General features: G+C 26.9%; 1 protein-coding gene and 1 long non-coding RNA gene across 2 annotated transcripts; one reads left to right on the plus strand and one right to left on the minus strand.

Moving 5' to 3' along the window:
* Positions 1 to 1,856: 1,856 nt before the first annotated feature.
* Positions 1,857 to 19,751, minus strand: LOC147809631 (E3 ubiquitin-protein ligase ariadne-1-like). The gene is made up of 3 exons (XM_087164457.1): positions 19,580 to 19,751; positions 16,945 to 17,060; positions 1,857 to 2,034 (listed from the first exon to the last, which is right to left on the minus strand). The coding sequence occupies exons 1-3, from the start codon at positions 19,730 to 19,732 to the stop codon at positions 1,860 to 1,862; spliced, it is 444 nt and encodes a 147-aa protein (XP_087020583.1). The 5' UTR covers positions 19,733 to 19,751; the 3' UTR covers positions 1,857 to 1,859.
* Positions 6,721 to 14,793, plus strand: LOC147809632 (uncharacterized). Its single transcript, XR_015433826.1, has 2 exons — positions 6,721 to 10,082; positions 14,650 to 14,793. It is a non-coding gene; the product is annotated as an uncharacterized LOC147809632 (long non-coding RNA).
* Position 19,752: the final 1 nt, after the last annotated feature.

A 19,752-nucleotide genomic window follows, 5' to 3' on the forward strand; every position in this document is an offset into this window, starting at 1 on the left:
GCTAAGATCATGAAAAATAAAAATGCTTTTACTAAAAAGTTATTTTCATTTTAAATCAAAAATGTTTGTTATGCGTTTTTTAAGAAAAAAAAAATGTGAATTTTTAAAAAAAAATTAATTTAAAAAACAAATTAAAGGTATTAAGTAAGGTTTGGAATTCAGTTCACTGAATTTTTCTAAAGACAGATTTCAGTCCTCAGTGCTGAAAAGTGGCACCCATGCTCAAAGATGGTCATTTTTTTTCATACACATAAAACGAGACAATTTTCACGATTAATCACTACAACAAGTGTTAATAATTTACTAAAATACAAGACAGACTTTACAATTTATACACAAACACATGCGGTATCCGTTTTAATGATCCCAAATGTGATTAGAGGTAGTTTTCATGTACGAAACAAATACACAGGTAAAAAACATTGCATGTGATAGTTATAGATAACTGTTATAAAAAATACACTTATCTTTTCACAAAAGTAGGAAAATACTTTGCAATTAATACACAAGACAGTTTCCACAACAAGAAACTTATACACAAATATAAAATTTTTCAGAGGCATATTAACGAGCACATTGTATTCAATAACAACGTCATAGGGAAATAATGTTATCGAAGAATTTTATCTTTTCTCTTATGAGAAAATTTTATCACAAACATAAGTTTTCTGTTTAATACACAAATATGAAATTTGTCCATTGTAATGTTAATTCTATTGATATCTTTTTTTTCCAAAATTGGGGGAAAACTTTTTTTACAGATAGTAATTGAAGATAATTTTCAAATTTAAATATAGCTACATCAAAAAACTGTTGGACATTGACAATTTTGGGAACCTCTATGAAAAATGTTTTTCTTTTAATCACAGAAATAAAAAAAAAATATTTGGCAGATAAAATATGAGAAAATTTTCACAATTAGATAATATAAAATTTTAACAAATATAAATTTTTCTGTGGCTACGTTCATATAAAAAAGTTTTTTCTAACTATTACTGGAGATAAATAGTAAAATATACAAAAAATTGTAAATATAATGTATTAAGTATAATATATATGGCTAATAATACATAATAGATGTAATATATATATGATAAAAATATTTAATATAATATAAATTGACAATTTTCACATTCTACACGGATAGAAGAAGACACTTCTAGGCGGATATAAGAAAATCATCTCAGGCACTGTATTGATAATAATTAAACTGAAATTATTTTTCCACATTGATGGAATTTTTTTGTAATACAAGAGATGATTTACAAAGTTATAAACATGTAAAAAAAATATCTGTAACAATGCTGAATGACCTTCATGTATTGTATAACTTCAGGTATATTTTTTTCTTTTTCACAAAAGTAATAAAATAGTTTACAGATGATGCATGGAACAGTTATCTCTATCACATTTTAAATATTTACACACAAATACAAAAAAAAAAAAATGATATGTCAGTGTTAGTGATCTCACAAAAAATATTAATACTTTTTTTTGAGAGAGAGGAAACAAAATTTTTTTTCCCTTACATAATAGCTCTTACACAGAAAGGCAAAATAAGACTATGACAGTGTTGATGAAAATAACTTAATTTTTTTATGCGTAGGTGAAAGACTTTTTCACAAGTAACACATGAGGTAGTCTTCACATTGAAACACACATGCACTTAGGAGTAGTTACAGGCAATGTTGAATAATAAATTTAATCACACTGCAAACAGTTTTGCCTTTTTTTAATCACAGAAGTATATTTTTAGCTGACCATAACTTATTTGGACAGTTTTTACAGTTACATGGACGGACAAATAATTTTCAGCAGGCAGTGTTCAAGGTTGGGCTATAAAAAATATTTAATTTCTGCTACAGGTAATCCCAAAGCCAGGTTAAATAATTTTCCAAATTAAATGTATTTAAAAATTTTCTCAGAGTTGAAGGCTCAGGATGTTCTGAGGGTGGAGCAGTACATTCCCACCATCCTTCTTGATATCCTTCACGAACATGATCCAACAACACTTTACGTCGCCTTTCACAGTATCTAGTAACAAGAGACACATAATAAACACAACACATACTAAAACAATTCAAAACATACTAAATTCACATAAAAATATGTTAATGTATTCATAACAAGTAATTAAATATTTTTCTGTATCCAGGGAAGTGAAGAATATATACAATACAAAACAACAATTGTATACAAGTTATTGCATACAAGTTATTGTTTACAAGGTATTCACCATTACCACACAACATTCAGTTGATATTTTATTTATAGGAAAATATATATTTTAACCCTTTTGTAAAATGAATTAGTTTGGCTAACTAAGCAATTAATTAAAATAAAAATCATGAGCTGACTGAAACATATTTAAGTTAACCTAATATTTACATTCAAATTTTATAGAATCAAAGCGAAAAAAAAAAAAGTGTCAGCAAAAGATTAGACTCACCAAAACATTTTTATTTTTAATTGAAAAATATAAATTACTCAATTGCAAAAAATATTTTTAATAGTAGACTCATCATCAAGGTTAGTGCATATTTTTTCACAAGTTTAAGTTAGAAATTTATAGTTGAATAAATTCATTTTAATTTTAAAACACAAATTAAAAATTATTTAATTGTAGTTAGTATTAATAATAGTACATACATTATACATGTTATGTTAGTATGAATTTCTTCTCATAAGTAACTGTTAAACAATAATAGAGGAATAAATTCATTTTAATTTTAAAATACACCATATAAGTTTTGTCAAGTGCAATTATTAAAGGTAGAAAGTTTATTAATAGAAAAGTCATAAAAATAATATGTACTATTTTTTATAGATTTATGTTATTAGATATAAATATAAAGTATACTTTTACATTACTTAGTAGTTAAACAAATAATTTAAAATATGAACGATTACTCTTTTTGAATTTTATTTAAAATGTGATCCCATGCAGCATGAAGGGGCAAATAAACGTTAAAAATACGTTCGTTCGGTATAAGGTTTTGGACTTAACGTTAAAATTACGTCAATTTCACGTGATGATTTTCACCATTTCTTCATTCGTTAAAACGTATGCGTTAAAATGACGGTATTTTAACGCTATCAATTTTCCCTTTAAATATTTCGTTAAAAATGAGTACTAAAAATACGTTATATTAACGTGTACATTTTACCCATTTTTTTACCGATTTTTAAAAACGTTTTATTAACGAAAAAGTTACGCTTTGTTGCATAGTTATGTTTACGTTAATTTTTTGGGATTATAAACGTAAATTCAATGGTAAAAATGTTTCTAAAAAAGAATGTGAGTGCCCAAGAAGGATATTATTTTACGTCTCTCTTAAATTTGAATAAACTGAACAGTGTAGATTTTTATTACAATTTGTATTCTATTTTTAAATACTTATAATTATTTTTGTTTATTTAAACTGGAGATAAATATTTGTTTGTTGATAATATTGAGTCTGCTCATTGTCAATAACTGACAAGGAAACTATGAGTTTTAATTCTTATGAAACTAAACTAAGATGAAATTAAAGAATTTCCAAAATACTGAATAAAGTAAAAATTTGTTACAACTTGTCATGTAACGAACATAATAACGTAAAAACACATGATTTAAATCTTCTTTGTCAGGTACAAGAGTCGTGGTGTAGTGGTTAGAGCGTTCGCCTCAAAGGTACGTTGTTGTAGGTTCGGTCCTACTCGGAACTTCGGTGGAATGTTGAGTTCCGGATCTTGCAATTTTTTTATTCAAAGATCATAAATTAAAAGACTATATATTTTTTTAATTATGTAAAAATTAATTCTCTTTTTTTTATATTGAAATTATCGCTCTCCATATGAGTTTTTAAAAAATAATTATAATAAATTACAAAGAAATTTATCTACTTTTAAATTCCATGTTCTTATTGCAATGAAAGAAGCATTTACTTTATTTTAAAATAATGATTTAATGTTTTTTTGTATCGCCTAAAAAATGTATCAATCTTGTTTCTTTAAAGTAGTATATATATTCATTACTGAAAGAGAAAAAAAGCATACGTATCAAAAGACAGATAAAAAGGAATTCTCATAATTAGTTTTCGTAATAAAATTTAGTGTAGGAAGTTTTAAAATATTTGTTTTTATTAAAAAACGTTTTACAACACAACAACATTTTTACAAATTTATTGAATTTTGCTTTGAATCTTGAATTTTATAATCTAGAAATTATTTAAATATAAAATCTCAATTGCAATGAGTAAATTATTTATGAAAATCATATATAGTAAAAAATAATATAAATTTATAAAATATAAAAAATAATATAAAATAGCATAAAATATAAATAATAATTGTAAGTTTTGTTGTAATGTCAGAAAATTTTTTTTTTTATCGGAGCAAGTAATGATAATTCTTTATTTCTTCGCAGAATATTATTTATGAGTGAGTTTTTGTGTATGTGAAATTAAAGTACTTTTAAAAATAGTTTGAGCGTTAGTTCGGTTTCTTTTTCCTAACTGTCAGTTTTAGTTTGCATTGAATAGCCTGTTTTTTTTGTTGTTTTTTTTTCCATATCGGGCAATAATGTTACATAACAGGGAATTTACCTATGGACACAATGCTTGGAGGGTTTTAAATAGTTAATGCAGTTAAATAAATTGTTTTTTAATTATTTAGATCCTATAAAGAAAAAAGAAAAAAATTTAAGTTAGGGAAAGAGAAAGTTCCTCAAAAATTTTAGTTGAGACCTAAATTTTGCAATGCTAATACATAGACCCTAAAAAAACAAACCCACCTTTAAAAAAAAAAAAAAAAGAAAAGGATTTAAATATTTGTCTTTTTGCATTTTGACATTAGTGCGACAATTTTTTTCTATGTTCTTTGACCAAGATTTTTTCGTTTAAACTTAGTTCCGACTTAATAGGGGTTTTAAGGGCCATTCTAGTCCTTGACGGGGGCGGTGCTCGATTCTCGACACCACCGAGTACATGCGATATATGTGCTATTAAAATCTGTGGAATCGAGAGGCCTGTGGTCGGTCGCATTGCTGTGCCAAATGTACAGGGATCTGGAGAAAATTTCCTACCCCTTCAGATTTAAGTCTAAATGGATGATAAGCCTAATGTACAGCTCTAGAGCGACGCAACTAAAACTCCTACCTTCATTAGTTCGTTGACAAATTATCTGTTTACACTGTGTTATCTGGGAATACAATTTCAACAAAATCTTTTAAATATATACATACATTGCTTTTAAAAGGAAGGCAAATATCAGCAAGCGAAAAAACAGATTCATAAAAATTTCCTTTTTTTATATCTAAAACACTGAAGAGGGGAAACGGAACGTTCAACGAAAATGGATCCTTCCAGCTAAAATTAAATATAAAATTTTTAATATATTATATGAAAATAACTTGATCCACGGGGAATGTTAACAACTCAACGCCCTTTTTTACCCTTTTTGTTATAATAAAGTTTTCAAATCCATTATATTACCTCTTTTTTTTCTTTTTTTCAATTGAAATCGTGATTTAAAATGTGCTTTTTATTTAAATGTGTATTTTTTTATGTAATAAATATTTTAGGAATTTTTTCAAACTATTATTTTTAACACGGTCATCACCAACAACTAAAAATGATACCTAAATCATGAGACCATGCATTTATGCATGCCAATTAATGTATGTAAAATCTTTACCCACGCAGGCGAGAAAAACAAAAAATAAGCACGAAATTTGAGAAATAATGTGTAATCACGATATAATAATTAAAATTAACCAGAGATAAATAAATGTACATGTTGATCCCATATTATGTTATTCGATAAAACTTTTATATTGGTGGATGTAGTTAGATTAAATCTTTTTGATTTGATGGAAGACCTAACGTAGAATGTATTCTACAATATCTTTCTTACTCTCATTTCAGATGAAATAGAAATCCTACAATTTATGGTTCATTGATCAGCCTATCTGATGCACAAAAAAATCAATGTACATTGTTAGTTTTACAGTTTTAAAATATAACATAGTTAATGTCTCATTTAGTTAAATTACTATAGTACGATCCTCTAACTATCAAATCTTCGATTGGAAATGAAGTTACTGGTTAGAGGAAGCAAAAAAGTGTAAAGTTTTAGAATGAATAATCACGTATTTTAAATAATCTTGTATGTCTTCCGGAGCAGTTATCTTAATTTATAATATTTATTCATGTTTTTCTTTTATAATAAATTATTGTTATAAAAATTTTACATTTCCAGAGCATAAAACAGCAATTTTTATGAATTCATAAAAATTATAAAAAGCATTAAAATTGGGGTTTTTTATGTACAAGCTATTCAAATAATATTATACTAGTTAAAATAAAATACTATTATATCTCTGAAATGATAATAACACTACATAACAAATAGTAATACTTTTTTAAAAATGTAAAATAGTAATAATTTTTTAAAAATGCTCGACAGTTTTATTTAACTTTATTAAAAATATTATATGAAAATTATTCTACAATGTAGCATTTTATTCCAGGTTTAATTAGAATAATAATAAGAAAAATAAGATGAAAAATCAAAAATAGACGAGAAATAAATTGATTCACAATATAGATTCAAAAGTAATGTTCCACATTGCTTCCAGTTATTTGAGTTTTTGTTTTACAAATGCATTAAATGATACTGAGTTTCAACTTTTCACTCCTTTTCCGTGGGCACAATTTCTACACAAGGACTGCTACCCCTACACTAGACAACGCTTATTTACATTTGTTGCACGCGTGATATAGCTATTCTATAGTGTATTTACATACGCCGAATTCAATGGTAAGTTCTTTTATTCCTTACTTTAATTATTACTATTTAGAATGTTAATTCATTATAATGCTTCACTATCAAAGAAAGTAAATTATTGTAGTTAATTCTGCTTGAAATAAACACAAATATTCTAAGCCTATCATTTGCGAAGTTTAACAAACTATGACAAAACGTAACGATTTTGGAAAAAAGCAAGAGAATTTGTTGATTCTCATTTACTGAGCATAAAATGTAAAGAGATGAAATACAGACCCTTATATACGATTGTTATGCAGTTGAGATATTTTTAATAAAATCATGAATATTTTAAAATTATTCTGATGGCACCTAAGCTTAATGAAGGAATATTAATCTGAAATAAGTTAAACTAGTTGCGATCTTATGTAAAGAAAATTTCCGTTTTAAAGCTTTAATTATCAAAATTATTAAATTAATGCTGCATTATTTTATTCACCTGGCAAATTTTGTTGCTATAATAAATAACAATTAACCAAAAGTAACAATTATAAGCATTATTCTGAAGATAATACTTAAATGTTATTAATCATGGTTGACTTCACACACAAAAATATGAGTAGAGGGGATATTTTCCATCTGTGATTTGTTGTACTGTACCTACTATTGTGGATTTCAAACTTGCATACATTTAAAAAAGAAAACATGTAGAGGTTTGCCAGGGGGTAGTGGCTACAAGATATACCCTTAGTTTCTACCCATGTTTTGTTTTCAGTGTGATGATAGCCACTGGAAGTTACCAAGACTTGTTGATTATTCTGCCACAGGTGATGATAAACAAATTTTCCAGAGTAGAAAAGAATTTTAGCTAGATTTATAATGTAAATTTTTCAGTTTCACTAATTTTAGGGGATATTTCCGTATCTTAATCTGTCGCACAAACTACTATAGCCAAGCTACCAAATAGATATAAACTTGAAGTTTAAAAAAAAACAAAAAAAAACATAAATGTTTGCCAGATGGTTACAAGTTATATCTTTCGAGTTGGTCCCTTTCTGTGATTTTTTTTCTTTCTTTCAGTTTCTCCGATACCAGAAGTTGCCAACACGTGCCGATTATTCTGCCGTTGTTCATTTATCCCCTGATTTAATGAATCAAATAAAAGGGGATGTTTCCCTATTTGAACTAGTTTGTGCCAACTAAAAATGTTGAAGCAAAAAAATAAAAATAAGATTTTGTACTTTGCAAAAATTTAAAAAGAAGTATGTAGTAGAAGTTTTCCTGAGGGTTGCTACAACTTATATTCTTTGAGTTATTCCCATTCTGAGATATTTAATTTTTCGTGGATCGCTGGAAGTTTATGAATATTTAGCCATAGGTAACAACATAGAAATACTCATTAAACTTTTAATCCCCTATTAGGGTTACTTCTGTATTGTGAGCAGTTATGCCAACTGCTAACTTTTTAAAAGAATATGTAAAGGTGTGCAAAATGTAGCTACGAGTTATACTCTTCAAGTTGATCTCCGTCCGTTAATTTTTTTTAGTTCCTCCTGGTTGCTGCATGGAAGTTGCTTAGAAGATATAGTGATTATTCACCGGCAGATCATGATACGGGCATTTTTATTTCTGTTTTGCCTACTCAGTACGAGATGGTATTTTTATTAGCAAATAAGACGAGACAAGTTTTATGTGTGAAACAGTCCTGTCATATTGTTATTAATTTGAGCTGTCTTATCTACTTACCTACTATTGTCTTATAAAGTATAAAAACTATTAGTTGTTGCATTTTTAAAACAGTTGAGTAGTAGCAGTTGTGATTCATGGCAGTTTCTTTTAACTTTACCTTTTTAAAGAACCGAGGGTTAAACACGCTTGATTGGTATAAATTTTACAAGAGTATAGCAGATGGTTCTTTAGCCAAAATGTCGTGGAAGTATCGTCTTAACAAGCTATTGCAAGAGAAAATCTCACATGGACAAAATAGTCTTTTGACTATTTATTTTGCAACATGATATCTTTAAAAAAAAATAATAAAAAATCACCCAGTTGAACATTTACTGGAAATTTTTCTTCTTATTTTTGAAACAGTATTTGAAATTTATCAGCTAACACGATAAGGAAAATAATTGCACTAATTTTCAATATTAAATTATCTTTAGAATTATTCTTATTCAAGCTTTTATTTAAATTTACATTGCTGTTTAAAACTTTTTTAATTCTTTTATAGTTACTGTATTCTAAAAACATGCCTAGGCAGGGGTCTGTCTAGGCCGAATTTACTACCGTTTAGCGGTACCTTCACAAAATCAACTTTAGGAAAAACAGTTTCACCAAATACTTTTTCTTATAATTTTATTTTCGTATTCCTTAAGAAACGATAAATCCATATTTTTGTGTTGATTTTTTAATATAGTTTTTAATTTTTCACAAATTATATCTAAATTTTCACAAAATAGGTACCTCTCAGAAAAACGTAGACAGACCCCTTGTAGGTGAAAAAGTTCAATTGAAATTTTTATTGCTAGATTTTTCTTTTAAACAATTTTTGTCTTGGTTTTTACTTAGCTTTTTACATTTCTAAAAAACTTTGTTTTTATTAAGTGTATGACACAGTAATTAAGAAAGTTTCTAATGACTTTATTCTTATCTGGAAAATATGATAATTGGAAAGCTGAGATGTAAAGCTTTAAAATTTTATTTTGAGAATTAAAATAGATTTTTCTGTTTTACATTTGTATATAATCTTTTGTTTTTGTTAGTAACACAGCATTTTAATAACATATTTCTAATAGATTATATTTTAGTTAATGTTGCTTTATGGATACTGCTTTGCAGAAAATATTATTCTTAGCGTAGAAGCTTTGTTGTAACAATTATGATATTTTTTTTCTTTCTATTTTACTTTATAACTTTAGTTTTTTTATAAGTATTTCTTGTTTAATTTTTTGTATTCCCTTTAGCCCATTCCACTAATATAGATAAGCATGGAGTAATTTCCAATTATAAATAAGCTTATTTATTCGTAAAAAATATTTATTAATGAATTTTTTTTTAAAAAAAATATTGCTATAGAAATATATTCTGCATTTCACCATTTTTTTAGCTAACATTCTGCCAAACCATTACTCCTTACCTCGCTAGTTCTGAATAATAAATATGCCCGTATAAACAAAACAAAATATGTTTGAATAATTTCTATGTTTTTAAACATATTAACTGAATGAATTTTCTTTTTCATAATCTATTGATGTACTTCTGAGGAAGGTCTTTGGAAAGGATCTGACTTTGAGTATGAAGCTCCATCAAGTCTCATTTGAAGGTTCCTGAATTAAGTATGTCTAAAGAAATAACTGTATTTGAATTGTTTCCTTTTTTCTTGTACTTAAAAATGGGTAAAAAAAATTTCTTGAAATTATAAACATGAACAAATCAACTGTTAAAAATTATTTCAAATAACTTTTACTGATATTAAAAATAGTAATTAAAAATTGTTTACATAGGCTGCCCATGCTTCAATAACAACAAATAAAAGTACTCAAAAACTTGTCTCTTAAAATGAATTATCATATATTGTAAATATATTTTACATGTACTGTAGAATCCTAATGATTTGATGCACAATCATCAGCATTTGCACTATATTTATAATAAAAGTTTCTGGTGTAAGATTCACCGTTAGTATCAAGTAGAATGGTAAACTGTTACTGTTTTTACCTCCACTATATTTGCTGTTCCAATGTTTTATTTCACTGGCACTTAAAAAATATGTGCTTTATCTGCATTAAATTAGTCTTTTTATTCATAGTCTTTGATAAGTTTAAACAAATTCTGAAACTTCTATTTTGCTTTTATGAATTCTCCAGCGATCATACATGATGAATCATTTAAAGGCTGAGGCTACTCAAACCAAACATTCAAATGAATTATAAAAGGAATTAACAACATCAATTGGAAATTCTCGGGGAATTAAGATTTATACAAATTGCTTAGTATTTCAAATCTCCGTGGCAGAATCGCAACGGCACGGCGACATTGTTGCAGAATTTTACATAGTTCTTGCATAGAGATTTTCATAGCTGCCAACCCTTCTGCATTTTGCAGAAGCTATCCGCATATTTACTTATTTTAGCTATTTTTTTCTGCTTTTACGCTCAGAAGATAAGATCTTCTGCATTTTACCCGGTCGCCCGATAGCTAGTATTTTGTTTAAGTCAGACTGTATTGACTATACCCCACAGCAATGCTGAATGCGAAAGGTTGTTTTCTGTGGTAAAAAAACTAGGACTCAATTCTGCTCATCAATGTCTGATGAGCAGTCTGCTCGAAAAACTTTTAATAATTAAGTCTAAAGAAGAAATACATTGTTTTGAAAGAATTTTTAGTTAAAGCAAAAGGTGCTACTAAAGGATCTTTGCAAAAAAAAATTTTTTTTGATGTAATTCTTTCTCCATAATTTCCATTGAGTTTATATATAGTGCATACTATTATAGTGTAATTAAACTAATTTTAATGTGTCTTAAAATTTTATATATTTCCCTTTAATCAAGAATTAATAAATGAATATAGTACCTTCAAGTAGCTGGTCAAAATTTTTAAAAAATTTTTTTACCTTTTCTTGTTTTAAAAAAAAGGGGAGTATTTTTTTAAAAATAAATTTATTAGTAATTAGTATGCAGTTGCGAACCTTCTGCATTTTTCTTGTCTATCATCAGCATTTTTATAACTAGAGGTTTGCAGCTATGGATTTTTCTCTTGAAAAGAAGAAAATATTACATTTCCTTTTTACAGAAATATTTGAACATGCAATATTTGAATCATGCATTTTGATAATCAGTTTTTGGCACACTCAATTTTCACTGATATCATAAATCGACGTAACGTTTCGATGATATTTTCGGCAGTTATTGATACTGATTTTCATTTGGTTCTTAACCATCTTGATATATTTAAACAATATGGAAAACTCGAATCGTGCATTTGAGTATCTATTTTTTTAAGGCTATCTATTTATTTTTTTGAAATTCTATCTAATTTTTGGAAGTTATAGATGTTGATTTCTCCTTAGTTTTTAAATCTAATATTTTTTATACGATATTATTTATTACAACCTAATTTCAAAGTGTAACACGCTTTTGAGCAGTCCAATTTACATAATTACATCATATATTTTTTTTGGGGGGGGGGGGAGGCAATTACTACTATGGATTTCATGATATTCAATATTTTTTTATTGTTATGATTATTTGCAAAATGTGAAGAAGCAAATAAAGTGTGTGTTTTCCCACCAACAAAATATGAGAATATCACCCATAATATTAAAAAGAAATATTTCATGCTAAATTAAGAAAATCAGTATTATTTTTTTTTTTGTTAACACAGAGTATTTGCCATTTTAAATTAGCAACATGTGTTTGTTTGTATTAAATGTATTTTGCAATTAGATATTAGTGCTGGAGAGTTTAGTCGCAGATAGCTCAAAAACATTCTGCCACAAGATTTCAAATTATCCTTGTTTCAATTTTTAAAAAAGCCAATTGTATATATGTTTATATTTATTTATTTATTTGTGTACTTCTGCAGTTTTCTACAATTCCGCATATGAGAAATTGAACTTTCAATATTGTTAACTTTAATCAATGATTTTATATCTATGACTATACCTATGATATTTTCTATTTATATGACATATCTGTCTATGATACTTTATTTTTATAAAGTATCATAGTATCACATTATGGGTGATATTCTCATATTTTGTTGGTGGGAAAACACACACTTTATTTGCTTCTTCGCATTTTGTAAATAATCATCACAATAAAAAAATATTAATAATCACTTTTATTTTTATAAAGTTTTTTTTTTCAATAACTTCTGCACTATATTATAATGCTTACATTAAATGAAAAAATTTTTGATTTCATACTGTTTGAAAACATCTTTTATCTAAATATCTTATTTTTACCAAGTGAATGTTTTTGTGTTTATTATTTGGTGTTAAAGTATTAATGATTAAAATGTTTTAAAACACGATTCATTGTGTATATCAAGGTTGCAAAAAATGCTTACTTTTTTCTAAAAGAGTTAGCCTGACTAGTCTTCATTAATTTATTATAATTTCTTGCATTTTACTGTATACATTTAGCATACTTATGTTCAAACTTTTTATTTTAACAAAAACTATTAAGTAAAATTTATGTTAAATGTCTAATATTGCAGAAAACTTATATATCTCGTAAGTTAAGTAGTTCATGCAATGGTAATTATCACTACTACAAACTATATGAATTACAGTTTGACAAAAAAATATATATTTGTTTTCACATCTTTAAATAAGTTAAAACTTTTTTTGATATATCTGCTCTATACTTGTTCAAAAAAATTTTTAATTTAATTTTTTTGCAAGGGTGTGGAAAGTTGGTAATTTTGTTTTGCTCATATATATATATGCAGCATTAAGAACGATAATTTCTAATTAGTTCCAAGAATAAAATTATTATTTTGTTAAACAATTTTAAGTTTAAAGCTGTTCCTCCGAATTGTTTCTATAGTCCAAAATTGCTATACTGCATTACTCCAAACATTCTGTCATGTTGCTACAATTAACTAACACCATTGTGTTCCTTTCATTTTATCACATTTTTCGAAGAAATATTTATTAAAATATTTCTCCAAAAACTGTGTTTTGTGTGTAAATTTTTTTTTTAAATTTTTTTATCCTGTCCTTTTAAAGTGGTTTAAACAAATAAGGTATTTACTGCCCCCAAGCAACCTGATAGTAACACACTAGGGTCAAGGAACACAGAACCTATTTTTCCCACCCTGGAAGCTAATGCCCCACCATTACTAAGAATTCCGTTGTGGAAATGAATTTCTAAATCTCCAAACAGCTTTCTAATGTATTTTGGAGTAAAGTGTTAAGTTTTAGCAGTGATTTTCCAGAAATTAAAGAACTTTTAAATTAACCATTTTTTGTTTAAAAAAGCTTTAACAGAGGCAATTGTAAAATGTAATTCTTCACTTGAACTAAATAATATATAGTTTAATAAATTACTGAATTTGTTAAAATTACTCCTTTTGTATATTAAAGATACTGTTTGTGTTAAAAGGCATAGTATTTTTACTGTTTTAATAAATGAGAAATTAAAAATTACATAACTGAAACTAATGGAATTGTGTTTCTGAACTACAAAGTTCTTGCAAAATATTCCGAAGAGGAATGAAAATTGCAGCTAAGGAGCAAGAAAAAAATGAGAGAGGAAAATAAAATTCTGATGATAAGTAAATAAACAGAAAGTCGTGGCAAGTACTGTGGTTATGAGAAAAAGTCATTTCAAATAGGGGTGTTTTGTGAATAGTTTTGTCTTGATTTTAGATCAGCGGGGGTAAACCAATTGACACCTTTATTTCTCCATTGTTCCCCCATTAGAAATGTGCCCTTACTTGTTACCATAGCAGCCGACAACACCAGACTAAAAGCCTGGAGGAGTTCTCCTCCGAGCCACACAAAAATTAATTTTTTGTTTTGTTTATAACTTCCTGTTGGCTTCAATGTAAGATTTAGCTAGGATAAAAAATAAAAAAAATTGTTAAATACTATTCTAATTCAGATTTGTGCTGTATATGTATGTAATTTTGTCGTGTAATATGTGAGTAAAATTTGTAAAATAGATTTTCTTATATCTAAATATTTGGATGTACTCAATCGATATATATTTAGTAGAAATTCCATGAAAATAATAAACAGTTTTAATTTTTTTTTTTTTTTACATTTTATTTAACTCTGTATTTTATCTAGTCAGTATTGCTTCGTTTTAGAAATCTACTGTTGGTTGAAACATTTTAATATTATTGTCCGGCATATTTTTTTTTCATATGCTAAAATAGTTATTTGTTTTCCAGGTACATTGCAGTGAAGAGGTGATACTAACAGCAGGGTGGAAGAAGTTATGAATAGATATATTTCAGATCTGTGGCGATGTGTTATAATTGTAAATCTGTATATTGTATGATAGTTGTAAAATAAATAAAACTTAATAAATCTTATTTGATTTAATGTTTTTTTCTGTATTTAAAATTATTAAGTTAACTGCTCATCTGGATTAAAAATTGTAATTTTTACGAACATACGACTTAGAAAAATTTTAATTTTTGTAAGTAAACAAATCAAATGGTAAATTTGGTTAATATATATATTTTTTTACTTCATGTGTGTGTTAAAGTAAATTTTAGTTAAATTTTTCAAGCTAAAAACTAAAAAATAAAATAATGAACCCAAAAGCATTCCAGAAGAGTAGATAATTTCAAGCAAGCAATTTGGAAACATGGATTTAAGGAGAGCAGTAGACTTCTTAATTATTAATTTGAACTAAAAAAAAAATATTTTTTCCATAGGGGTTTGGAAAATCATGTAAGTATTGAGTAATTTTTTCTCCTACCAATTCTTTATATTACAAACTTTTAGGCATGAAAAATTTTAAAAATTCCTGAGAGACATGAAACTTCGTAAATAAACTAGTATGTTGCTGTGAAGAGGTAGTAAGATTTGCATTCCTTATTCGTTGAGTTATAATTTGAATTGTAAAAATTTACAAAAAGTATGAGATTAAAAACAAAAAGCTTTTTCTAGGATTCTTAAAAAAAAGCATTAATATCGGCTGTTTTGCGTTATTTTAGTTTTAGTTTGATAAGAATTAAAAGTTTAAATGCTATATTTTTTAGTGCAGCGTAAACATTAAAATACGGAATGGTTTCTTCCCTTCTTAGTTAAAAAAATTAAAATTACGTTAAAATTGAAATTAATTTAGTTAAATTTACACGAAAAGTTTATTAATTCACCTAACTCAAAATAAGGGTTAAAAATATTGATAATAATACGTAAATTGTACGGATTAAATCCGTTTGTATTTTGGTTAAAATAACGTTAAATGTGCGTTATTTTAATAAAAATAAGCGTTAAAAACACGTAAATATTCATGGTGAAAAAGACGGATCTTATAAAACTGAAAATTCACGTTAAAAACTTAGTTAAAATAGCGTAAAAAATACGATAAAAAAGAAACAAACTTCGTTAAATTAACGTCAAAGATTGGTATCAAAATTCACCATAGTCAAACTAGAGGCAAAAAAGCGTCAATTTTGCGTTAAAAATAACCCAAATTTTAACGTTTATTTAACGGATTCGAGACTACCACTTGAAACGTAAATAAAACGTTCGGTGGAAACGTTTTTTTGCTTTTAACCTTGTGGCATTATAACGTTATTTTCACGTAATTAATACTTATCTCTGCTGCATGGGATATATCAAAGCACATTTTAGGTTGTAAACTGTTCAATGACAATCTTTCATATTTTATGTGAAATTTGAAGGCAAGTATGAAGATTTATGAAAGGGAAAAAAATTAAAAGTAAACGTCAAGACAATTTTCATGTAAGGAACTATGTCCTAAACAATATTTCCTGCAATATTTTCTTGCACTTAAATAAAATGTAGTCAGTTTTTTTAAAAATAGAATATTTTTTAAGTAGTTTTAAAATTTAGCAATTTCAGTATCATAAAAAAATATTTTTCCCTAAAATGGAAAAAAAAAAAGTTTTAAAAAAGAAAGTGAAATGAAATTTTATTTTAATTTTTTTTATCTTAATTTTTTACTATTTATGTTTTAAGTTAAATAAAGCTTTGCTTTAAGTTTTGACACTCAAACAATGGCTTATTTTAATTTTTCATGTCAAAAAACTTTTGAAAGACACACTGAAAAACAATGTTTAAAAATATATCGTGTTTGTCTCGAACTTTTTGCACAATGTCTAAGACATTTTCTTTTGTTACATCTCTTTCCAAGTATTTAGACAACAACTCTGTTGCTCTCTCCAAATCTGTTTGGTTGTGCTGACAGGGAAAAAAAGTGCAATTTAGAATTCTCTTATAATTTAAGAGAAATTGACTTGTATACAAGCATTTTGGTAGCATTAAAATAAAAAATAAACACATCAGATTTGAAAAAACTAAGAATAAAAATATTATTATTATTAAACCTTTTACAAGTGTTTTTTTTTTCAAATAAGGATTTTTTGATAACAATTCAAAGAGATTTTCAGCAAATTAAGTCAGATGGTTTTTGGTATAGAATGTGAATAAATCAGTACAATAAAAATTCAATACCAAAAAAACAAAAACAAATTCCAAGCAAGCTTTACCTATATTTTTTTCTATAGGCAAGGTTAGGTACAGGTTTCACAGGGCAAAATGATTTGTGCCACTTCCTCAAACAGCAAAAAGTCTTTCTTTCACATTTCGTAGAATTTATGCATACCTGTCATTCAAAAGTTTAGTTTTTATATAAATATATCCAAATTCTCAGCAATTTCCTTTTAAAAAAATTAATAAAATTTTTTTTAAAGCAATTTTGACTGGGTGCTCAGCTGATTTGGACCCTGGGACAATCGTCCCTGTCTTTCTTCCCTCGAGTAAGGTTGTTTGTAAATTTATAACTTATCTGAGAAAAAAAGACTTGACTACTATTTTCCTTCTATTGTTAATGCTATGAAAACTAAAATAGAATTTCAAAAAACTGATAAAATAAAACTTATTTTTGAATATTTTTTGCAATATGTAGCTTTCCATATGAAGATGTCAAACATATAAAAACCTCAATTTTGAATTTTCTGTCGCTTACGTCGATTTTTCAATTGCACAGCAGCAGACACCTATGCAAAAATTGCTGTCTAAGTAAACACTTAAACAAAATAAGCTAGCCTACACAATTTTTTTACATTATTACAAAAGTTCTTTCCAATTAATTTACAGCTAGAAGGTGAGAGGCTGCAGATTGATCAATGGAAAGTAACAGATCGTGTGACACAACTTGCAGTAAAACAAAAAAAATCTACTAATCCAATAAAATAAAATGTATGAATCCAGATAAATGCATGAATTTAGTGAAATAAAAATCCAGTATCAGGTTTTATGAAGTAAATCTGTAGCACAACTTCATAAATCAAAAGCTGCCTACAACTCAAGACAATTGTAAAAATAAGGCTTGCCCAAATATATGTATAACGAAATCTGAATTAGTAAATTTAAGGTCAATAAGGCTAAAAGGTAAAAATAAGAATTGCCCAAATAACGAAATCTGAATTAGTAAATTTAAGGTCGATAAAAATTAGACATAAGTGTACATTGTGCAAACTTCATTTTTAACAAACAAACATTTTCAGGGTTCTCATTCAATTTCTGGAAAAAAATTTCTTGACTTTTCCAAGTAAATCAGGAAAATTTCAATAAAAAATTTTATCTCATTTTTTATTTATTTGGTATCAGCTTTTTAATCTCTATGTTAGCAACCTATACATATGTGAACAAAGGTTATTTGATGCACACAAAAATTATGCTTAAAAAAATGTAATTAAACAGAAACAAATTAAGCAGTTAAAATTAAATTCTAACTAACTCAATAAATACAATCAGTTTAACTAAACCACACCAGTTAAATTATTTTACTGTTTATTTTTAATACAAATAGTCTTATCCAAAGATATATATAGCAAAATTTGAATTCACGATCATAAGATAGATACGAATTACACACAAAGATGTATGTTGCTTAAATTTAGGCTAAAACAAATGAAATAAAATACTTAAAATGGAAGATGGAATAGAATCTAAGTTAAAATATCCAAATAACTAAACAGAAAAATTAATACAGATTAAATTAATTTGAAAATCAGTACAATTCACTATGTTCATTTATTTCAAGTTGCACAGTTTTAGGAAGAAAAAAAAAAGATTACGCTGCGTATGCAGATCAGATTATTACGTCAAATATATTGCCGAGTATCCTACAACAATTCTATTTTATTCTGAAAGGATCATTCAGGAATTCTTTCAAATATCTTTTGCAGACAAATTTCTGCATTACTGCAGAGTTTTTTTGCAAACAAATTACTGTGCTATCCCTACAGAAATGGTTCTTTCTGGAAGGTAGGTACTTTATTTGCTTTGCACTAGAGCTGCAGAATGGGCTATTGGAGATGGTCTGGGAAACATCCCAAAGGATGATCCAAAGACATGTCATCACAGTTTTGATCTTCACCAGAGGGAACGACATGCCCACTTTGGTAGCTCGCCGACCTACATGTGAAGTAGAGCACTTTACGAACAGTTTAATAAGGATCGATACCGCACATCCTTGCAGTTTGTGATGTTCTACTGGGAAACTTCTACTTCTCTTCCTATAACCTTAACTTGTGTTTCAGTGGCTATGTTATCTATGTGCTATGCTACAGCAGACCCTGTCTCACCAGAACTTAATTTTTAAAAAAATCTGAGATGAAAAATAATCTGCAAATGCTATAACAAAATCACTTTTATGTTCTTGCTGACTGTGCAATGATAACAGCCAACATGACATATGAATAACTATAATAATAATTAATAAAATAAATCTTTTTATAGTTGTTTTTCAATGTGACATTGAAGCCTGAATGTTTTTTTTTGTGCTACTTTTACTCTCTCTATGCAATATGTGACATGTTTATGTTACATTTTCATCCTGCTGATACCTTTTACCACCCTTTTAAATTTGTTGGTCAGATTTTTGCTTAAAATATTATTGCTTCAATTTATTAAGGTTATTAATGCTCACAACATTTTGAAATTTTTACATGATTTGTCCCAACATTAAGTATTTTAGCACATTGGTTCAGAATGAACAATTAAGAAAAAAAAAGCTGAATTTCAGAATACCTTAAAAATAGTACAAATGTACAAAATATAACAATTTTAAAAACAACAAGGAAAGGTGTTAAAAGTATAATAAAAAAGAAAACTTACTTCAAATATAGCAAATTGATTACTTTTATTGGAGAAATGTGCAAAGACATAAGTGAACATGAGCGTTTGACGACACATGCACAATACATCTACAGCTGTTTTAAGAAACTTTACCTCTATCCAAGACAACTGCTGTCGCATCATTTCCTCCATTTTAACTTTAGTCCAAGTAT

Source organism: Parasteatoda tepidariorum, chromosome 5 (genome assembly GCF_982258835.1).
Source record: "Parasteatoda tepidariorum strain Cologne lab strain chromosome 5, Ptep-v5.0, whole genome shotgun sequence".
NCBI lineage: Eukaryota > Metazoa > Arthropoda > Arachnida > Araneae > Theridiidae > Parasteatoda > Parasteatoda tepidariorum.